Genomic DNA, 24594 nt, shown 5'->3' on the forward strand with positions numbered 1-24594 from the left:
CCCCACTACAAGAGAGACATGGAGCTACTGGAGAGAGTCCAGTGTAGGGCTACAAAGATGATCAGAGGGCTGGAGCACCTGCCCTRTGAGGAACGGCTGCGAGAGCTGGGCCTGTTCAGCCTGGGGAAGAGAAGACTGAGGGGGGATCTGATCAATGTGTACAAGTACCTGAAGGGAGGGTGCCAAGGGGAGGGGGACAAACTCTTTTCAGTTGTCCCGTGTGACAGGACAAGAGGCAAWGGGCAGAAATTGAAGCACAGGAAGTTCCACCTGACCGTGAGGGGGAATTTCTTCCCTGTAAGAGTGACGGAGCACTGGAGCAGGTTGCCCAGAGAGGTGGTGGAGTCTCCTTCTCTGGAGATCTGCAAGGCTCGCCTGGATGCAGCCCTGTCTACCATGCTGTAGGTGACCCTGCTGAGCGGGGAGGTTGGACTAGATGCTCTCCAGAGGTCCCTTCCAACCTTACTGATYCTACGATTCTGTGATCTACAAACCCAGGTTCAGGGTTCTGAATGCAGACATCTTTGTACGAATACCATAAACCTCCAGCAAATCTTTCTAACCCTTTCTTAAAGATAGAAAGAAAACTGTTAAAGCATTTGAAATGTAAAACATGAAGTGAGATTAGGTTGAAGGATGCTGTTCAACTCTTTGCCTTGAGCTGTAAAGAGGAATTCTTTTAAATGTTAAAACACATTTGTCAGCCTTTTCAATGGCGTATTTAGCTGCCTAAATACTTTGCCCTTTTGGGCAAAAGGGAGGAACCAGAACTGCTGCTATTCTTTAAAGCTGATCCTGCATCCGCAAAGGCAAAAGGAGAGAAGACTAAAGGATAGCAGAGTATCACAGCTTCTCTTTCTAATGCCAGCTCTGCCACCAAGTGATCTGCTAACCTGAAACCTGGCAAACTTGAGACTGGTAGAGCACTGACTCAAGAGATYTGCATTTGCTGGCTCTCYGGTAGTGAGGCCACTGAAGACSTCTTTTTTTTCTTTCTTTTTCTCATCACCTGTTTCCCTTTCATTCTCTTTTCACCTCTTCCTTCATCCCTCCCTCTCTCTTTTGTTTTTTTCTTTCACTTTCTCTATCAGAGATCTAGACGAGACAGACACTCAACCAAAGCAATAATGCAGGGAAGGGAGAATACCTAAGAGAGGGACTGCCTAGGAGCACACCATCCCGTGGGAGCTCAGGACACAGGCTGTGGTCAGAGTGACACTCAGGTTCCCTTTCCCTTCCTCCGGCCTCGCCAAGGATCACAGCAATGACGGACAGGTGGTAGCACAGCGATGATCACCAGCACAGCCCTGCCAGTGGTGGGCTCGTTCCTGTCAGTCCACCTGCCTTCTTCACGCTACATGAAAAACGAAGTAAGTACGTGAAGTAAGAAACTCGCATCTCACACAGAAATGCATCTCTCTCTCTAGACACATTTGGTTGAAATCACGTTAATAGAATTGGCTTGATGGCCCATAATTCCACACCAACTCTCTTGCAATCATTTTTTAAGCAATTAGCCTCACAGTGGCATGGAAACAAAACACTTTTGAAATGTATTGTATATAATCTCCTATGAAATGAACGAAATTATGTGAGTAAGATAAATATTTTCAATGACTATGCTGTGATATCAGAGGTGAGTTTCAGTCTCTAACTGAAATCATATTTTCCCCTTTTAAAAAGAAAAATAAAAGGCATGCTCAAGAACTTCTTTTTCCTATTTCCTCTTCTTTGCCCTCAGCTGCTCTCACAGGCCTTCATGTTTAGGGCACCGGTGGAATAACATCAGCTGTTCTTCACCACTCTTTGGGAAAGGATATCATTACCTATCCTTAACYCAGGTTCATGAAATAAACACTACATAAAAGCACTTATTGAAAAGACTGCTGTCTTTTCTTGAATATTTTATGTATTCTGAGCTTCGTTTTCCCATTTTTAAATGGGAGAAGCACTGCTTTTTCACCACATTTATTCAAAAAGTATACTACAGGAATGTAAGTAATGAGAAGTCTACATTACTGAAACACAAAGATTTTTTTTTAAATAAAAATCACTCAAAATGAGTGAAAATAAAAGATTCAAATTATGCTTTAATGCATGTGTTTAAAATACATAATATCAGAATGGTAATTGTCATTCCACCTGCAAGACTATACTCTGAAAGACTGCATGGTATTATCAGACAGGCAAACGTGAAGGCCTATTTAGAATTATTCAGTTTAATGGTGGTATGAATCAAATCAAATGAAAATTCTTCAGTCACTGAAAGGACATAAAAAGATGAATAGAACACAAATGGATTTCAGATCTAAGAATTTGTTGCCAGTTACAATACAGAAATCATGCACAGATGTACTTATTTCTTCTGCTTGTGTGTTTATGCTAAAGCAGAAAGAGAAAATTAAAAATTTTAGAAAACAAAACAGAGTAAAAACATACAAGTGATCAGCAGACCTTCAAGGAGTATCAATTAGGATACATCTGTTAGTATCAATGGATCTGGCTCTGACTGAAATTTCACAGATGTGTAGTAGAACGCTGCTGATTTGTAAAGGAAGCAGGGGCATTTTCATGCATTAGCTTGCCAGTTATTTAATCCACATCTCAGGCAGAATTAAAAAAAAATCAWAAAATTTCCTCTTGAGACTGAGCGAAAGATACCCATAGATATGATCAATATTTTTAATTTCTGTAACACAATTGCATGGCACATGAGTAACTACTTGCGTTTTGAGCCACTACAGTAACTGTTCCTGGGCACAAAGATATCATCCTCAGCAAAAAGAATTAGCACATTTCTTATGTCAGCAATACAGTGGTGCACTCCCAGTCAAATATATCTCCAAGACAGCCTCGTAGGCTCTGTAGATATTAACTGTCATGAAAGGAGTCTGAAGATTTGTTGCTGTTCATTTTGATTAACGCAATCTACGGCAATAAAACAACTCTCATCCTACAGCACATCTAATTACATCTGAAAACTGCAATGTCCTTAGCACACTGGCTTCATAATATCCTTTGCTCTCCCGTAACGGGATCTCACCCAGCTGCTCACAAGACTCAGGCTGAGCCCTCGCCCACCGCACTTGGAGAAGGAGCAAGAGCTGTGTCCTTGCGTAATTGACTGCTTCCTAAGGATGAAAGAGTGCAATATCTCTTAAAATCACACAATTTTACCTTGTTAAGTCCCACTGGCTCATCAGGAAGGCATTAGAGGGGGGGGRAAAAAAAGAAAAAAACCTCTTACAAATGAAAAAAAGCATCTGCATGCCAAGCACAGCTTGCTTGAGTCCCCTCGCAACTGTGATCTAGGTTAGTCAGCTACCTCCTCACCAGTAGCGTCCCACAGCTGATCAGTTGTGGTACCCTGCCATGGGATCAGCACGTACCTGCAAAGCTTCAAGTGGGCCACCCTGGCTGAATTTCTTGATGATAAACAGGTTTCAGAATGAGTACGACAYCAAATTACGCAGCCCCATCAAGACTGGATCACCAGCGAACAGTTACCATAAACATTTAGGTAACTGCAGAAAATAAATGTTCAATGCTTATGAAATTTAGGTGCCTCTAGAGTTAGACTAGAGCAGAATTAACTGAAGATYGTATTTTGGATATTGGATATTTAAATACATACCTCATTATTGGTACTTACATAAAGGCCCAAAACTGCAGATTTGGGTGTAAATGATTAGAATGACTTTTTTATCCAAGCACTTTGTATTGGACAAATGTGTTTTGCCTCTAAAAACAGGATTTTTCATTAAATTTACATTAAATACAAGGAAAATAAAAAAGTTGTTCAGCCATTTAGAAGGACCGAGCAAAAAGAAGAAAATGGAAGCAAACCAGACTAAATGTTTTTATTTCCAGTTTTATTTAGTATGTCTTAAACAGGTTTTTCAAACGAAAGCCATTCTTTCATTAAAAATATTGACTAGCTCTAATAGATATCTGTTTGAAATTGTTCCCATGGCAGCTGCAGCCAGAAGCTGAAAAGATCTGTTTTTCCATTGGAAGAAAGACTTCAGTGGTGAAAAGCTTTTCTGTTTTGCCTGAGTACACCAGCCGGTCTTATAAAATATACAGTTCTTCCTCCAAACCAGGATGCCTTGCACTCTGTTGGCACTTTATTTTATAAAGAGATTCTGAAACCCACAATGAAAATATACCTCTGCTTTGCTGAAGTCACACAGCATAAAAGTCCAAGAGAAGGTACTAGAGAAATAATTTTTTAATTGAATATTTTTCATATTCAGTAGCACTGAGTCAAATTCTTCAGTTCCTCTTCTTCTATAGTTTTATTAATAAAGACTTGCCTTTGACATATTATCTCTCTCACACACACTCTAACTCAGTTTGAATTTAGGATACAGCACTGTAAGGTGCGTGACTGCTGCAAAATTTAATATGCTGTTGGTGGGTTTCATCTTGTTTTTATTTTGCCAGACAAAAGGYAGGTTTCTGGATTATGGCAGTTACCTCAGCTCCATCTCTTAAAAGTGGTATGAGAGAGAGAGACATTCAAAACTCAGCTTATATTGTCTATTGTAGGTGTTAYATGAGCTATCCTAGCATAATGCCTTACCTGTCTCTCAGTCATAGGAAAAGKCAGGGCATTTACCTTGGATTAGACACAGTGACATTTAAATGGTCAAAATAAAGCAAAACAAATTGAAGCAGGAACTCTGTGTACAGAGAGCACGTTGAAAGCCAGAAGGTGCTAGCAGGATTTTGCACCACACAGAATTACTCTCTTTTATGGTATGGTACAGAATCACAGTGTACATGGGGGCTGTATTAGCCAAATCCTGACATCTTTATTCATGTAAATAATATTATTGCATTTAAGGAACTACTCAACTACACATACACTGGAGCATCCAGGAAGATGCATGGTCATTTCTACAGGTTTTCCTTCTCACCCAAATTTACAGTGCTTTTTTTATGGTATTTTTTTTGGTAAGTATTATTTCCAAGGCTAGAAGAAAGGCTCTCCTTATTTCTCCATGTGTTTCAATTAGGAAAAAACCCTCTTGCACATGCACTCAAACACACCCAAAGGCAGCAATACATTTATTCTCAGAATAAAGCCATTTCATAATCTCATTTTATTTGTTCCACTGTCTGGGCTCAGTTTCAGAAATTAACTCTGCTCTTGACAGCAACATATGAACCATTTTTAAAGCTCTTAGTCAGCATGCGCTGCATTAGTATTGCAGCTTCTTGCTTTGAATCAAGAGCCTACAGGAAACTTGCTGACCCCAAGGCTTTTCCACTCCAGGTTCAGAGGAGACGGATGGTTCAGTGAAACCTCTCTCACTCCAGGGTCTGGTCTCATGAGAGACGAGGTTGCATATTTAACAGCTGGCTGGCTGGCTGAGAATTGCCTTCTTCAGATGTTGGTACAATTTTTCACTGAGGGTCTCAGCTCCTGAAGCTTTATTCTGTCATCACTGAGAGGCTTCCCAGTTTAACTCAGTCATGAGAGAGAAGCAAATCTGGATGAAAGGAGCTGGTCAAAGACCCCAGAAACCTCCTTAGGATTTCTGGTCCTGCAGTACTTGACGGATTGCCACATTTCAGTGTGACAAGGCTGAGAGAGACTCTGGGCTGTAAGGTAGGGAGCAGACCTTTGAGGAATCAGTTTATCCATGATGTTTCCAAGGGTGTGGAGCAGAGATGGAAGAGGGGAGCAAAATGATATCTAGGCTTGAGAAACACATCTAAGACACAGATCTAGTTCTGTACACAGCATCTTAGTGCTGATATAATTGGGATTACATGCAAAAGTAAGGGTGAGGTGATGGAAAATTCAGTAAACCCAAGTTATGTTCCCATATTGGGAATATAAAGGGCTTCTAGGATACAGCACCCACCACTAGTTATTAAAGAGGGCCAGCCTCTTCGCATCAGGAAAAGTTCAGTTTTGGCTCTGCTTCTGCTGCCTGGGTGGACTGGAGCCCTTTGAGATCAGCACAGTATTGTTGAGGCTGCCGGGTTTTAACTACCAGCCCTCTACTACCATCTCTGACTACGCTTAGTTGTTTCTGATTTCCTTCTACAACAGTCATCATCCAGGCATGGAAACCAAGTTCTCATTTGCTCTAGTAAATGTGCAGTCAGGAACRTACTCCACAAAAAATACTTTAATCCTTCACAAAATAAACCTTAAACCTTTCATAAAGATAGTCATGTTAATAGCATGCTGGCTTGGTATACAAATAAGATCAAAAGTTAGYAAATAGAATTACAAATCTAAAATTTATGTAAATTGAATTGGCTAGATGTGGCTTTTCCTCTTCTCTACTAGGGACACGAGAGAGTTATACTATTGTAGATCTTCCCACTCTAGGGCTCGCATCTGTGTAACATACAGCATAAACTCTGTGATGGATTCTCTGGCAAYCCTAGTATCTTGGTTTTGTGTGTGTGAGAGCATTTGTGTGTGTATGTTTTCTATACATAATATGCAACACAAATTTAAGTGAATATATTTAAATGCAAACAACTTCTTTCTGCTCTCTGCCTCCTGAATCCCACAAGATGGTTTATACCACAGTCTTTCAACAAAACATACTGTCACAGACAGTTTAGGCTGTCAAGTATTTGCTTATCTGCACATTTGAGCCAACGGTGTGACTTCACGTCCTAGGTTACTTCAGATTTTCTTTCTACTTTATTATGACTGCCAGCAACTATTTATTGTTTTTCTTGAAATTGGAAGATGTTCCATTTCTTTTTATTCATGACCCAGAAGATGAAATAGAATATTCCTACTAAAGCTGCAAACATTACCAAACTGAGAAAAGTAGCGAGCATACTGAAGGACAAGACTGAAATGTAAAACAGCCTTAACCAAATCAAATGACTTCTCTCCGAAGAGAATGGGCAGTAATGCTGTAAGGATAAATGGAGAGGAGTGTGCGAAGCAGGAAAAGCTAAAAGCACAAGAACCAAATGGAGGAAAACTGAACACAGCTATTAATTATACCTGGTTGAAAGAAGCTACGGGCATGAAGAAAAATATTGTACATGATTAAAATGCTATATGCTATTCAGTATGGGAGGGACTGATCAGAGCAGGGGAGTTGGGCTAGATGAACTCTAGAGGTTCCTTCCAACCTCAACCATTCTGTGATTCTGTGAATACTAAATACCTCAAACCTCCTGTATGTTTCTGAGCTACTGGGACTGAGCACTAGATGGATGGGCTTGTAAGAGGCATCACTGAAGGTATTTCTCTCAAAAAGTGTGTGTAGGAAAGGCAGCATGCAATACCCCACCAAGATATACAAGGCCACTGGCAGCTCATGAGCTGACAAGAAGCTAACCAAGAAAATACTCACTGTTCACCAAACCGCATTCTGCCTATACCTCTACATGGAAAAAAATAAGAAGGAAAAAAAAGAAAAAGAAAGAAGAAAAAGGAAAAAAAGAAAACAAAGAAAATCTAGGTAGCTATTCACATGGATTTGTATGAGTCAGGGAGCATTATAATCTCTAACATATTCATCCTCCTGCAAAACAGAAACACAAAGGAGGTTTATGAATGAAATCTCTGACAGAGCAAGGACTTGAGCCCAATCTCCCAGCTTTCACAATATGGTTTTTCCTCTGTTCCCCAGAGCAGATCAAAGACACAAATCTTGTCAAAAGATAATAAATATATTTTTATGTAAGAAAAACATATCTTACATTTTTTTGAAAAAATAATGTGAAAAGAATTATCTTTGTTAAAACTGTCATTGAATTATTGTGTGCCCTCATCTAAGAATGCGAGAGAAAGGGAACAATTAGCCATTATATAGTTGTAAAAAAAGAATAAATTGTATATTGAAGGTTTTGTGAATTTTTACTCATTAATAGGAGAGAGAAATTGTTAAAAATATTACAAGAAAAAATATGGGATAACCCTATTATATTAGACAGTTTGAAGATATGAAGCAGCAAACTTTCAAAGACAGCTTCTAACTCCTAATGTCCCTTTGATATTCTCAAAGACACTTGAAGTAGAAAAAGTAGAGATCACTTTGAAAAAGATCACTTTTGAAAATGCAACCCTGAATTACTTACTTTTTATAGTATACAAAGAGCAATGACAAACATAGTCCTGTGTATATATTAAGGCTAATTTGCAAAAACAGCCAAATTGGCAACTTTGGAACAATGAGTTATCAGTGACCAACTGCAAATGTGGAAGAACCCTCCTGCCGTAGATTTAATTACTAGTAACAGAGTTACTATGGTCAAGCCACAAGGACACAAAAAATACATCAGAAATATCTGATAACATTGATTTCAATTATTTATTAATATAGACACCACACACCTACCCACTCAAAATATTTTATAACAGCCTTCTCGTTTTTACACTTCCCGAAAGTGGTTTTTTTACTCCTGAAACACTCTGCATATGAATATTTTTGTTCAGTTAAGCAGATACAAGACCACTCACATCTTGAAATGAGATGTCATTCTTCACTATACAAAATCAAGGCCTGAACAGCAACACTCAGACAAATTCAAATTCCCACCTCAGCTTCTGAGTGCTATTCTGGCCTGGAACGATATCTGCTGTTTTCAATTTTTATTTTTGTATTCAGTTTTCTTCCTTCAAAGAGAAGCAGGTGAAAGTATACCACACTTTTGTGAAGATGGCTTCTTGGTATAATTGAAGAGAATAGAGCCAACAGAAGTTGCCTTTTTCAAATATATTTCGCTTTTTTGCAGTTATAACCAACTAAGCTATACACTCTCCTGCTTTCAGTTGGTGTGAATCCCAAGCTTCTTGCTATAGCTGAGGTGGAAAACATAACTTATCGGTAACATGTATCAACAGGCTCYGACTGCCCAAACACTCGCACAGGTGGACACGGTCAGTTCTCATTAAACAGATCGTTTTATCACAGCTTGTCTGCAATGCTACGGCAAACAGTGAGCACGTTGCAGAGCCTTTCACAAGCACCGAGTCTGACTTCCCCCTACCTTGATTCCTGCGAAGGACAACGAAACGAGCGGAAAGAGAGTCCAAGGCCTGATGGCCTTTGCCAGCCATTTGGCAGAAGAGGACTTGAGCGGGCAAGCAGGAGGCACCAGAGGCCGGGTGTCCACCGGAGAGCTCAGCTGGGCGGGCGGTGTCCGTCAGCGCGGCGGGTCTCCRGCGGCACGGCTCTGCGGCCAGAAGCCCTGGTGCAGCGCTCGGTGGCCTGCGACGCTGTTACTTTTGCTAACGTAACTTTTACAATTCGGCGGGCAAGATAAGCTTGTTTTATGCTGGTACACCTACGTCTGCATCGGCTCTATCAGTAYGCTAGCAAAATACGTCAGCGTAGGGCAGGGTGCAGAACGGCGTCAGCCAGCGGAGTTAGTGGACTTAGTGTTCGGCACTTTGGAAATCCTGCTGTCAGGGTCTCGGGAAGTGAAAGCGGCTGACGAAAGGCTCCGTAACTATTGGCACTGTGTTGTATTAAGATAACAGCATAAAAATATAACTTTCCCCAGAAGAAATACAGGTGCTAAAATAGCAACTGGATAAATAGAAGATAATGAAAGCAAGCAGCATGATTTCCCCAGGTTAAAATAAACCAGATAAATATCCTGCAGAATTGACCTCATTAAAGAGAAATTGTCACTTTAAAAGTTATTCTGAAAACAACAAAATTATGAAAGCAATAAGAGAAGATAACAAAGTTATCTATTTAATGCAATAATTAATTCTGCAAAAAATCATCTCCTTAATTCCATTTTCTCAGTGCAGATGTTCCATCTCCATATATATACATATATATATATACACACACACACATATATATATATATTTCACTTTTCTTTACAGTCAAGTGACTTTTGAGACAATATAGGTAGAAACCTGCAAAAAATCCCATCCTTTGCTATTGGCATTATTTTTTTAGGCTTAGCATGTATATTTTACTTCATAATAAATTGATAAATAATACTGAGAATAGGGAAATGAAATGGAAACATATTAMCTTAGGAAATCTCAACTCTTAGGTTTCATGGAAAAATATTCAACTCAGGCATTGCAGAAGAGTACTTTGTGTGCAGAAAATACTTTTTGCTAATATATATTTTTACTATGTGGAATCTTGTTTAAAAGATTCCACTTAAAAGGTTTCTTTAGTAAGAAAAAGTCTGATTCTACTGTAAAGCTAAACAAGCAAGTAAACAATATTTCTTGCTTGCTAATATAACAGCAGTACCTCTGACATGCCAAGCTATAAAAAACAGAAAAGGGGGTGGGGAGCCCAGTCTTTTATAAATCTCATTCTTTCTAAAAGCAGCTCTGCAGCCTGCACACCATTATCTGATATAACAATTTTGTTTTAATCTCTATTAAGAGAGGTAGTGAAGAACATCATTACTCATAATTAATTAGACTTCAGTAAAAGCATTCAAGAGGAGAATACAGGATACAACATGAAGACCAGCATCATAATATAACACTGTCGAGGTAAACTGGTGGACACTCATCCCACTGCCAAAAGTTGTATAGGTCCAGAAGTTTATGGATATTGATTCTTTTTAAGTCTACAGACATGGAGGACTTTGGCCATTTTAAACATTCCGGTAAGTGCCCACTTTCATCAAAGTATCAAATCAAAATATCTTAATATCTGGCTGTGTCTTTATACTAATACTAGGTTGTACGTCAAGGTGGAAAAGCAAATTTCTGGTGGGAAGAGTTCCTCGTGCAGCTTCTCTGGGCCATGCTGTTGCCCATGGATGCAAACTTTTGCTTTGCAAAAAAGGACACTAGTCATTCTAACGCTTTTAAATTATTTTGTTCATTTTCATTGCTTTACTAGTTGCCATAGCTTCTGTATTGCTGCTGTTGGTTGGATTTAAGGCCAACTTAAGGAGTTTTGAACATCTTAAGTTTGTTTGAGACTTAGGAGCATATGGTTGTAACATTTTAAACTTTGTTGATGCCATTGTATCTCATTAAAATGCTACTGTCAGAGACTAATTGAAGCAATTTGATTTATTTTAGTGTTTCCAATAATGAGTTGGATGATAAGTTTTGCTTTCTTCAAAAACGTGACTAGGAAGATAGACGAAGAGAAAAAAAAGTTCTTGCACTCAAGTTTTTAATTTGATTTATATTATAGTAGAGCAATCTATTTCTTCAGCTAATTAGCCTTTATAAATTCATTTTTGATACTTTTTACATTGTTGCATTCTCCATGCCATAAGTGCTCTAGGCCCTCTTTTTTTCATGTGGTCTGTCCAGGCATTTAGTTGTAACAGTAGGAGTTAGATCTCATGCAACACTAGATGTAACGCTGCTATCTTTTTCCTAAATACTGATCCATGCAGGAGGAAACATTACTGTAGCATTTCAAAGTCTCCAAGGTTCCAGTAAATTAAGATACTTTATAAAAGACTATTTTAGTTTTCTGTATGAAAATGGCATCTTATTAATACAAAGAAATTCAATACATAAAAAAATCGCAAAATACGTGATCACAGATCTTCTAAGTATAATGTTCAAAAGCAGTTCAAAAAAATTCAAAGTATGCTTGAATATCATGAAAAATTAACAAATACGATAATTGCTTTTATTTACTTTTGCTGTTACTGTTTTTAATGTTCATATTTATCAGCTTCTTTCCCTCAACAAGAAAGGTTTGAAAATGAATTTTTTAAATGTAAAACGATACTCTAATAATTTCAGTTACTCCATTTCAAAAAAAAAAAAAAAACAACTAAAATTGTGGGAATTGACAGCACTGTAATGAAAAAAGCTTTTGAAGGTATTATAAGCCTATGTACATTTTCTCCTTTTTTTCTTGAGTGAGTGTGATACTGTTACTTCACCAAGAAAAGACTGCAACAGGTTGCAAATATTTAAGGCACTTTTGAACTGTATCCATACTCACAGTTCTACTGGAGTTATGTTTAGCAACAGCAGTGAAAAGCTGAAGTTACCCTGGGATGTAAAGCTAAGCACATCTGTATTTGCTGAAGATCTTGACTATCAGCTATAATCATAGAATGTAGATTGCAAAAGTAGTATCAAAAGTCTACTAGAAGAACATTATTAAATAGTAAACTAGCTATAACAAAAAATCAGAGAACAGCTATTGTGGACCATCTACTCCATCTCTTCACATTACTTTATACCACAGATTATTACATGAATACATAAATGCAAGAGTAGTAAATCAGTACTTTATGTAATAAATATTCTTTCTACACAAATTATGAAATTACAGGTACAGTAAAATCAGTGCAAAAACGATCAAAATTAATTGAACGAACACTGAGTCCTGCTCATCACAAAGCACGTCACAAAGCACCCATACTTCRCCCACGGCTCCCTTATAGGCTAACAAGGATTACAAGATGCACAATGCACATTTGCTAACTGATGGAATGCAAAATCCAATTCTAAACTACAGCTATTTACAATGTCAAGCAAACAATATTAAAACTATGCAAGTGTTACTTAAACTGCACGCTTCATTCCGTCTCATTATTCTTCTGACTTAAGTAACTTCATCTTTCCAACTTGATGCACTGGCTGGATGTCTCCCCTATTAGTTCATACTTGCACGAGCAGCCTTTTTGGAATTAAGAAAGCTCTTTTTCTTTTTCCTTGGAGAATTATGAAATGAAATTATTGGATCAGTCTGCTCACGGAATAAAAATACCTTCTCCCCTGTGTCTAATTGCTCTACTGCTTCCGCGCTTGTCACGTTCACAGAACTAGGTGGGCCAGACTGTTCCACAGGATTATGTCGAGGTGAACGTTCAGGATGAATGAACAATGCTCTTTCCAGGAAAGCAAGTTGCTTCTTCTTTATCAAGCTGCATTAACGAAAAATAAATTGAATTCAAAAAGACTTTTAAAAGTGAAAACTTGGGTAAAAATAGTATACATGTCTGTGCCATTTCCTAACAGAAAAAAAGGCAATTTTAGTCTGGAAGCCAAAGAAAACCCTGACTGAAATGTTTGTGTCCCTTCCAATTCCCAACAATTTACTTATGAGATGCAAAACTGCATAAAACCCAGTAACCTCATAATAAATACCCATGAGGAAGGTGAGCAGCTGGTATGAAAAATCTGTGGATTTTTTGGATGTGTGCTAAAAATCTTTTTAGGGACTTATTTTTATTGTATATTATGTATAAACACGTTGTACAAAACAAGCACCAAACAGAGAATAGCATCCAAAAAAGCAAATTTATGAATATACTTTCTAATTTCTAATAGATATTTTGTAACAGAAAGAATCTTAAGAGATGAGATATAAAAAGACTGCATGTTTCTTCCTGCTTTCCCTTACCTATCTTTTCTCCGGTTCAGAGCAGACATCTTTTCCAAACTTCTGTTTATCAGATCTTGCTTTACTTTGCTCTCTAACACCTGCCATAACCCTTGCTGCTTCCTGAAGAAGAAAAAATTCCCAACAGTAAATCCCAATATATACACGCTTCCCTCTTCTTTCTGATTTTAATTAGCAAAAACATGGCTATAATAATTCAAATAAAATCAATATAAACATTCAGAGATTTTTGTGGCCCTGTCACAAAATTTTTGAACTGCATGAGGTCACACCTCAAACCGTGATATCCCAAGGACCCACATCCGTTCCTTGACGGCTCACATCCGACAGCTAAAGGACCCAGTTCCACAGCATCTGCTTTTCTCCCCTTCGTGTGCCACGGCAGGAGTTGGGTCTGAGGGCCAGGAGGCACCTCCCAGTGTTGACTGGACAACTGCTGAGCTCGTGCTAACTGCGATAAACGGGATGGATGAGGGCCCTGGAAGACTATGTGTCTCTGAGCGAAGTGAAAAACAGCAGCCAAACGCAACTCTAATTAATGAACCCTGAAGGGACATGCATTTGCAATGCTGAAACTTCTGTTCTTAAATATAACTTTTATCTTTAAATCTTTAGGAGCTATCAATTCTTGAAATCTGACAAGCATTTCGTAACACTGTAGGCAAGAACTTTCTGGATGAATGACCTAAAAAATCTAAAAAGAACGATCTAAAGTCATAAACCAGCAAAGTTATGAACAATTCCATGTTGGCTATGGAACATATTCTGTGCATACTTCACACATTGCTGCAATAATTAAAAATGCCTTCTCCACCACACAATGATTTTCCATGATAAAGAATGCAGAAAGACCTATGTTTCTCATACAATCAGCTCTTTACACTRGTTAAAGGAGAATAGGGTTTTACAGCTAGGCTTACATATTAATGATAATGATGTCTCGCTATCTACACTTGACATTACAAAATGAGAAAATCTTACAAAATTGGTTGACAACACAGTATTTCTAAAATACAGTTGTGATCACCTTGGGCTCTGTTCTTTGACAGGGCAAGTGTTCCAAGGGAGCTTTTGGCTCAGCAAATGATTTGAAAAAGAATTTTTCCTAGGTTTGGATACAGGCTTAACTTATGTAGTCTGTAGGTACAGCTAAGATCAGGGCACAGTAGGATCACAGGCACACAGTGGAAACCTCAGAAAGAGTGAATTTACTGAGGGTTATTTCACTCCTCTTCCTACCTCTGTGTGCATTAAAACTGCTATTATATGAAAGTTACGGCATTGTTTAACTTGCTATGAATAATACAAATACAGAAGTGTGAAGGAAAATGTTTYATTAAATCTAACTTAAAACCAACAGCAAAAAAATGATCAGAGCAAAATCTATATGTCTATACATTATGCAAAGATGTTTTATAAAGTTAATTAACTTTTTATTAACCAATTTGTTTTATATATTCCACACAATAAATTAGTAATTTCAAATTCGCTTTACCCTTCAAAAATCTTTCAAAAAGGAAACTTAGGCACCTGCTGCTTTTTGTACTGCTGTAAACCTACTTGTCCACCAGATATATATCCCTGTAAAGCAATAACTTTCTGCTGCAACTGTCTACCAGCAAATGCCACACTTACCTTTTTCTACAGTTGCCAGACTCTTCTGCATTACCATCACTTTCAGTAACACCATCTGAATATTTATTGATGGAATCGAGGACAGTAAGAACCTCACTTTGTAAACTGGAGGGTAGCAATAAGTTCAGGATCCTGTGTAACATCCCCATTGGTACCTTTGTCAGTTTGGCTAAGTAACCTGCCAATTGGAGCTCCTAAAGGGTTAATAAGTGGAAGACAGATAAATTTAGTATTGTGATAAAAAAAAAAGTGTTAGTGAATTTTAATTACTAATGTTGAAGAACTAATCATTACAGAAACAAAAAAATATTACTTCAAATCATTTTAGTTATGACAGTTTTGGTGTGAATTGGTCCCAGTGCTATGGTCATTACTATCTTCCACACTGGCCCATACACCCATTAAAGTCATTCATTCCACTCTGAATTCTGGCTTTGAGGATCTTTGATCACAACCAGTTTCTTTCTGTGTATGTACTCAGGGCATGTACTCGATGCCCTTTGGATTGAAAATCAAAACGCAATAATATTCCAGAATGTAAGGTTTAGTTAATTTATGGACTGCACTGTTATAAAGAAATCCTATCCAAACAGGAATTAAGTGAGATGGTGTTCTTTGGTCTGCAAAAAGCAGCAAAAGATTAGCCTCTGAAACCTAATGACAACATTTATGTGTTGCAGTGGTTGAGCAGTTTATTGTTCAGCCTTTCGTAACACCAAATTCTGCAATAAGTTCAGAGAACAGCTTGTAATCAGTTGTCCAGAGAAGAAAATAGACAACCTTTTTCAAATGCCCTTGCTATTTTGGCCCAAAGGTCAGTGAAAAAGTGTATTCACATYCAGTGTTCAAATAGGCTAAGTCCAAAGCCTATCGTTTCCTAGACAATTAACCAACTCCACTTCCTGGCCCCTGCCAAGTGCCAAAACCCCATTACTTTCTGCTCAGCTGTCAAAACCACCGTGCCCACAAGGCTACTTCTACATACTTCTTACACATATCAACTATAAAAAGTTCACAGTATACTGAAAACTAGAGGGAAAGAGAAGAGTATAGCAAATTAAAGCAAGTTAAATGCTGAAAGGATGCTAGCAAAATTCTGTAAGTATATATCTTAAGTCAGATTGAGTTAGGTAAAATGTACCAAACATACAAGAAGGCTCTGATTTAACGATATTTTAGCTCCTTTTCCTATTCAGTTCTTCTACCTGCTCATTATAGTGCCTCCTAATTACAAGAGGAGTCTCCATCAGTTGATGTAAAACACCCTTACAAGCACTGCCCTGGGAGAAACTCCCATTACCCCTCATGAAGGCTGACTCACTTCTGCACAAACACCCAGAGGTGGGAGGCAACTGCAAAGCTCAGGTCACAGAGAAAACCCTCCAGGTCCCACAGGGCAGGATGAYTGTCAAAATGTCACAGCAAATGTTTCAATTCTACGTCTTTTTTGTATGAGGATTTTTCAGAGCAGTGAACGCACACAGCAAACCCCGTATTAAATGAATCTTTTCTGAAAGAACCGATTTCTCCAAGAGAACACTCCCTAAATAAACCAGTCTTTATGTTAAATCCATTAAAAAGACAGACAGACAGACAGACAGACAGACAGAAAGACAGACAGACAGACAGAAAGACAGACAGACAGACAGAAAGACAGACAGACAGACAGAACATCCCCAAAGCAGTCCTAACCCAAATTTAGATGGCTATATAAAATAATCAATCTTCTTTTCCAAAAACTATACACTAAGCAGAGAATTTCCCCCCAAAACACAGAACTAATCCTTCTCCAAAGCCTTCCATCATTGTTACAGGTTTTCTATGGAAAGCACTGCAATACTAGAGTAAATAAAAAAAAAAGCTCCAAGAAAAATCCAATAAGAAAGATTAGTAAATTAAAGAGGTATTTAGCACATCTGATATTTTCCACCCTAAAACAGGTACCAAAGGTGTGTAAGAGAGTTCAGACTGCTTAGGTAAGAAGTGATTTGATTCTTCCATGGAAGGCACTGTAAAAAGGAGCTTAAATCTTTATACAGTAAGTTTCCATAGGTTGTGTATACCAACTGTTTGTGGGGTTTTGTGCATTTTTGGAAACAGTCAATCTAGAAAGGTACAAGACCCTCCTCCCAATATTAAGTGTGAATGAAGTTTTTGACACATCTCTGACCCATCATTCCCTTTCCCTGAAAGGCCTCAGGACATTTAACTCAGTAATTTATATAGGGATGATACAACCGTTATGACTTTAGCACTGSTTTCCCTGTTTCCTCTTTCAAAGTGTTCTCTGCGACACTTTTTGCCATTCTGATCATTACCTTTCCCTACCATCAGGWACGATCTGGACCAAGAAGCAACCCTTAATGCTATTCTATTACAGCAAAATTCATGATTGAGTAATTCTGCAAAGTGCCACAATGCTGTCAGTAGTATAAAAAGTGACATTGGCACCCACTGGCCAGGTGCATCCAGCATATGTACAGCAAAAGAAGTGCTGATGTGTGAACATACACCCGCAGCGAGCAATGCTTACTGACACCCACAGCTACCTAGACCACCTGAGAGAGAAAAATGTGTGCTTACATAAGCATGAAGAAGTGAACATGCACGAAAACACAGAAATGGTCACACTAGGTCAGACTAAATGCCTTCCAGAGTGGGATGAGTTTGGTACTTCAGGCATATTATACAGTAAGTTACTGTAAAGACTGGGAATTAACATGTTAAATTATATCTAATAGTCACAAATTTGCTATTTGCATCCTCAGTAACCTACTTTGTGTTTTCTGAATCTGGACAAAAAAATAGGAATGTATAAACTGTAATTTACACAGAGTACAATTCCTTTAGGCATTTGGGTTGAGCAATGTGTATTTAAACAACAAATGTAAGATTCAACGAACTCCACCCATGCTGTGCTTCACACTTACTGTGCTGTTTGCACGTGACGTTCTGCCTGCCTCATCTGCTGTCTCTAAAAAAAAAAAATCAACGAGCATACCTGGGGCTATAACTAAGTGCTTATGTAAAAGTAACTGCTCTGCCAGAATCTCATGATCCTGAACTCACTATCATTCAGGCAAATCTCTTACTGASCTAGATCTGCCTCCATAAGCTGAAACATGAAATGTAAGAAAAACTTACTTGGTTTTCTAGAGAGGGTTGAATCCACAGTTTTGGAAATTAGTCTAATGGGCAAAATCCTTTTTATAGAAAAGAATGCATGTAAAATATAGAGGTACAATAGATATAGAATCCTAATACTTGACAATAAATGTGTTCTATAAATTTTAAGAAAAAGGAGTGGAGGCAGAGATTTAAAATCAATTTCCACACTGACACAAGGGATTAGGTACATCCAAAAGAAGTAACATGTTGAATTATGAGCCTTATTGAATTACTATTCTACTAGGCATCTACTTCTTTACAGTTGGTATTGAGAATATTCAGATTTGGGATTATAGTTGAAAATGGTTTACATTTTCATTTACATTACATTTGCTGAGAAGAGAGATTTTGTTTTACGTATCTGCAGGGACTATTTGTATAGGTTCTGTGGAATTTAGGCAAGGTACGTCTCAAAATATCAGGAATCTTATGAACAAAACATACAACACAGTGACCAGCATGTCCTGTTTTCAATTGCAATGAGGTGAGAGTAATGTTCTCAAATGTCTTTCTGTCTTCATGATGTCAAAACCTGTAATTATCAATGATCATTGATCACCTACTAAGATGCTAAGAGAAGTAGGTACTGTGAAAATTATGATACATTTTGCCTGCATGCATCTGTAATTGGTAGAACCATGATTTTAATTTCCCAAGTTGCAGAACTCATGTCGTATCTTTCAGAAGGTGTTTCACCATATATCTGTGCCAAAGCATTAGGAACCTAATAGTCATCATAAAAATACAATTGAATAGTGAGCAACATAAGCAACAAGATTTACCTGTGTGGTAGCTTCCTCTCAGTTAAACTATTGGATCTTTGAACAGCACAAGAAACATCAGYATTTAACTACAAAATTTTCTAGGACAGAAATGAGCTACAATAACGTTGAAAAGCAGTACAGTCTAACGATTAACAGTAAGAGTTCCAGAACTTCCCAAAAATAGATTAGTATAGAAAAGAGATTCTTTTATTTCCTTCCATTGAGTTAGGAGATMCGGTTATTTCCATTGTGTGAGAACAGCTAATCCCTCTGCTTTCTAAGAGTACAGAATGTCTCTGCTTTCGGTCGTCTTTTCCAGCCCAGTAACATTTCCAAAAGAAAGAGAAAACTATCTCTGAACTGAAAAGCCAAGAACCACGGTCTCTGGGAAAATGATTCCCCTTGAAACGATTCAAAGGTGGTGGTGGCGGCAGCAGCAGCAGCCAAGAGGTTTGTCCCTCTTCCCTTCCATCAGGTACTATATGCTGCTCCAGCATTCAGTTAATCTTGACATGCCACACAGCTTGAATTAATTAATGCCTTCTCTGTGAGACAGGTAGATGCTGAGGCTCCATCAGAGACAGGATTCAGTCAAACTCAAGAGCAGCAGAGAAACATTTCACAACATCCTCCAAGACAAGAACTCTCCCACAGCTGAGCTACTGAGCAGCTTGTTATATGCACCTTCTTCCCACCCTCCTATGCCCAGGAGTATTACAAGCTACTGGAGTAGTAGACTAATGCAATATTCATGTTCTCTTTTAAGAGTTCCTGCTTAACGATGAGTGTTTTTGTCAGCCCATGAAATTGCTAAGTAAACACTGTACAAGATCCCAGCCATTTCTTCAATTAGCCCAAGATTACAAGGCAATAGCAGATTTAAATATAATGATATTAAACTGTGATAGTGGTTTCAGTGGTGCTAGTTTGAAAGAGCTGGTTGGTGATGCTTAAAGCCTCAATATCATTTATAAATATAGCACATAGTGTCAGATTAATATATAGAGAGCTAGGAAAAAAGAGCATAAAAAGAGTTTACAAGATAAAACAGTAAGTGACTTAAACTATGAAGATCAAGGTCCAAAGTACCTTAAAAAGCATTTTCAACTTTTATATATCTGTTCTCATGTTTATTTTCCACTGATGTTCAACAGTTTAAGACTGCTCATTTTCAACATACATTTGAACATTTGAAATACAGTAAAAAAAAAAAACACAAATCCTTTAACTTCCTATCCACTATAGAAAAACAAGAAACATTGAACAAGACAAAAGATGTAACCTCTCCTCTCTTCAAAAMGTACTCTGAAATCTTTAATTACTCTACAGACTGCAACTATGATTCAGCAAACAAAGCCTCAATTTGCTATCTCCTCTGAAAAGTTTGTAGTTATCGTTGCCCATGTTGCTATTCCACGACTGAACGCAGTTGGCAGCTATCCCATTGGCATTATCTAAGTTRTTCTAAAGGAATATAAATGACTACATGTAAAATTTAGAGCTGYAAAGAAATAACCAGATTAAAACTTGCCACCATCTTATGAGTCATTTATATGTCATGAGCATCCTACAAAGACACATAGCAAAAAATTCTGCAGTGTCAGCAGGATTCTATCTACGCATTTCACAGTGAAGTCCTACTAGGATCTCTGCGTAGAGTAGGCTGCAGAGAACAGGCAGGCAGAAAACTGAGATAGAAGAAATTTAAGACTGAAATAGAATTCAACAACTGCTGACAGCCATGTCTGCTTACCTTATGCCAAGCTATCAAAGCCAACATGGTAACAAGACAGTTTGCGAAAAAAGGGATTGCAAAAGAAAATCAAAAAATAAAATCAAAAAAAAAAAGTTGAGGAAACACACAAACTTGGATTTAAAACTAGAAGGCTGGTAATGCTGGTTATGATCTCCTCAGCAAGCACTTTTAAATGTTACAATTCATGTCAGAATAGATTTTTTGTGTTTATATTATTATGCCCAGAGGATAGGATACTGTTGGAAAGTGTAAGATTCAGCTTCGCATTTCTCCTCTATCCTTAAATCATTAGCACAAAATGAGCTTTCATTTGAGGAAGCACTTTAGTTATCAGGCTGTTGGAAATTGAGAGATGAGTCTCTTTCATTAAGGCTCGTGGAAGGCTTGCTTTGGCCTGAGCCCTCAAGTCCGCAGGAGGGACAGAGACTGAAGTGATTACCATACTCCTATCAGCTGTGGGAGATTTTGATGCAAGCTTCTTCTCCAAGTCAGAGTAAGGATCTAAAAACATCTGCTACCTTGCAGGTGAACATCCTAACACATCTACATAGCACATTAGAGTAAGAGAGGCCTCCAATTCTTCATGAGAAGAGCTGATCTTAAATGGATATCTAACTCGAGAGGATAAACAGCTCAGAAACAAACCTGGGATACAGGAAAAGCTAAGAGACTCCATGTGGTCCCTACTTAGCTTTCTTGTGTCTGAAGCTCTCAGTTTATGATACTGTGACTGCAGCTGTCCCTGAAAGGCAAGGTACTTGGATGGAAAAAGCTGCAACACCTAAGATGTGCAGATAAAACTCTGGGACAGAGTGATGAATTTTTAATGCCTTTTGTGGCACTGACAGGCAACCAACTGATAATAAATTAAGCCTGCCAAAGAGGTGATGTTCCTTTGGAGAACAATTTGAGTAAYGATACTAGAACACTTAATTAGCAGTGCTTCTATCATTTAGTTCATAACACAGTCAATGAAGATCATTTCTCATACTGACTGATACCTAAACAAAAAACATGTGTCTTCATACACACGAAAACCAAACTATAAAATCTGTCTCCAAACAAGAAACTCAGAGACTTTAGTTCTACAGAATGAAATGTACAGGGACAACTCTCAGAAAGTAGTCCTAAATGAACACAAAGAAGTACGACTCAGTAAAATTAAAAAGCCTGGAAGCTGGTCAGAAGTAACTGAAGTCAGTGATTTTACAGGCTATAAACACCAGCAGTGATCGTTAGCAGAACTGGGTCCAAAAACATTTGTAATGGTCTCGGATGAAAAAACAGAATAAACAAACAACCTCCTCATCCCTGAAAACCAACTTATTTCCAGATAGAGCAGTAATTCAAACCTAAATTTAAACCTGTTCAATTTCACACTTACCTGACTATAAAGTGCCAAAAATGCATCCATTTCTAAACTTTCCAGGAGATCTTCAAGCACAACATAATTTGTTTGCTCTTCTCTCAGGCTGAATAAAAGAAAGAACACTGAAATCTTCTACAGATATAGCAACTATATTGTAGGAAACAAGTGAAGTCTAAAAMTATGTCCTCACTATACTTTTTGGCAAATTATGGATTCTTTTTGTTGCTGGAAAAATAGCGATCAGTAAGCTTCTGCACTATTGGTGATTTTTCCTTTCTGGACTAAACCATGAAGCCACCWTTATGCCACTTGGGACAAACACAAGACTTGTTTTTTTCACTGTGTTTTCAGGGATCCAGCTAAATAGTGAAGACCAGCTGTTGTTCTTAAAGGCATCACTGATAGGTCTACATACAATAGTATCCCCAGGCTAATAAGCTATCTACTCTGTGAATATATATTATACTCCTACAGCAGAAAAGAGTCACCAATCTACATCCAGCAGACCACCAGCCCTTTCACTGTTAGAACAGATCCATGAGTGTAATGAGCCCGCTCAAAGCTTATCAAAATCGTTTTTAATAAATGAACTGGTTCAAGTGAAACGCTTGCTGTAATGGAAAGCAGCCTCTCTGGGTCTTACGTGAAATGTGGTGGGTGTCTCATATTGTGCAATCCATACATAAATGTAATCTCTAATTTACGTGACTGTAATGAATGTAATGCAATATTTTGTAATTTTGCAAACCCTCATCTATTTTTTCTTAACCTTTATGTCAAGATAGCCATTTCTACATCAAAAAATGTTCCAAGGCAAATAGTTTTTTGTTTTTTTTCTGATGATATTTTTTACATAAAAACTGTCAAGAAAAAATTAAATTGAGCCTACTTCTGATGAACAGTTTATTCATCCCATAAAAAATGATCATATGACATGGAATTCAGTCTGCACAGTAAAATATGTGCACAGCAGAGATGGAAAGTCAGTTTAAATCATCTCAGCTACTTCCTCTAACTCCAGCAGAGCAGTTTTCAATGAAGTCCCTACCTACCTTCTTCAGAGATGAGAATTTATGCATTTATGAGACTATAACTTTGTTACTCCCCTTGTTGGTAAGGAGTATTGTTATTTTTCCACTGGCCCATTAAGAAATAGTGATTGCCATGTAGTACATCACAATTTACATTTTAAAAGGTTATTATGGTTCTTATTTCAAAATTGCTAAGTGTTCTCAATTATCATCTGGACCACACTGCAGAAAGGCACAATTCAGATAGGTGTAGATTCCCTCCCCAAAACAATAAAGCATTTAGTCTGCTGTTCTCTGTGATATTATGGTCTATAAGGACTGCAGTTACTTAGCAATACTTGAGACCAAGACACTTACCTTTTCTGGTGCTGGTTTATAAATTGTCTGCATTTATTCATGGCTTGTCTTAGCAGAACCGTCACCTGTCTGTCTGCATTAGTTTCCACAGCTTCACTTGAAAGTCCTAATCCATCTGGAGCCCATCTCTGCCTACTCATTAGATGCTGCTGCTGCTGAGCTGACTCCTTATGCAACATCTCATACTCCAGCTTCCTGTCAAGTTTTTCAATCTCCTAGAGTTTGAAAAGAGAAAATGATAAAAAAAAAAAGTCATAATTCATCTTGGAAGAACAAATTTTGTTTGGAGTGAAGAAAAAGATGGTATCAGTGTTTGTGATATTGGTTTATGCATTTTGCATTCTACCCAGCCACTTGCAGTCATTACACTTTCCAATTCAGTGTATGGCTTCAGTAAACATGACTTGTACGCTTTGAATATCAGAACAATGCTTAAAGATATGAGTCATTTTTCGCTGAATTAAAGGCCAATGCTCTCTGAAGCCTTCCACTGTGGAGGACATCTAGAAAGTACAATACGAGCGTGACTGAGAACCAAACAAAAGAAAGACACCTTTAGAATTAATCTACAAGCTGCATAAAGCCATTGAATCATAGCACAAGAAATCCAGGCAAACTAAGTTTTACTTACACTGAATCAGTGGCTAATATCAAAGAGAAGCCCTGTTAAAAGACAGTAGCTTGCATTTAGTGCAATAAAAGCAGGGTTAAAATATAAYGCCTTACAAAGCACTGTGTTAAAAATACAGTCTTAGGTGTACTGCACCTCTTAGGACAAGGACCTCTCTTTGATCAAGTAATCAAACCAAACATCAGGAGGAAGGGTATATCCCAGCTTTCCAGTGTGTGGTTTGTCTGGCCTCAAACACGTTGCTTATTACCTAAGCCTGTAGCTTGGAGAAAATACTGAATTTTATTGTCTTTCCTCCTCACTTCCTAATCTACTGTTTCAGACTACAGCTTCATTAGGGCATGGTGTCTTTAAGTGTATGCTCCTCAGCCAGTAAATCTCTAAACTGGAGCTTAGATCTATTCTCCAAACACCAAAAATAAATATTAACTTGCTGTCTGTATGAAGAGGAAGTAAATTCACATATCATCAGATACATTTTTTTTTCATTGACTGGCAAAACAACCACTGATGTTCTCAGCATTAGAGGAAACTCTAATCTGATATATTTGTTTTGAAGCAACAGGTGTCTAA

The 24594-nt window shown here is 37.9% G+C and overlaps 1 protein-coding gene across 3 annotated transcripts in view; it reads right to left on the reverse strand.

Annotated features, from left to right (window-relative positions):
• Positions 1 to 8287: 8287 nt before the first annotated feature.
• Positions 8288 to 24594, reverse strand: part of EVC2 (EvC ciliary complex subunit 2) — an 83117-nt gene continuing 66810 nt past the window's right edge. For all 3 annotated transcript variants that reach the window (XM_085309581.1, XM_085309582.1, XM_085309579.1), the window contains exons 17-21: positions 23391 to 23605; positions 22018 to 22105; positions 14946 to 15139; positions 13311 to 13412; positions 8288 to 12831 (exon numbers count right to left, since the gene is read on the reverse strand). In XM_085309581.1, the coding sequence (XP_085165707.1) occupies positions 12561 to 12831; positions 13311 to 13412; positions 14946 to 15139; positions 22018 to 22105; positions 23391 to 23605 (870 nt within the window). In that variant the 3' untranslated portion in view covers positions 8288 to 12560. The remainder of the gene's footprint in view (positions 12832 to 13310; positions 13413 to 14945; positions 15140 to 22017; positions 22106 to 23390; positions 23606 to 24594) is intronic.

This window comes from Rhea americana, unplaced genomic scaffold (assembly GCF_003343005.1).
Source record: "Rhea americana isolate MKP2758 unplaced genomic scaffold, rheAme1 scaffold_30, whole genome shotgun sequence".
Taxonomy (NCBI): Eukaryota; Metazoa; Chordata; class Aves; order Rheiformes; family Rheidae; genus Rhea; species Rhea americana.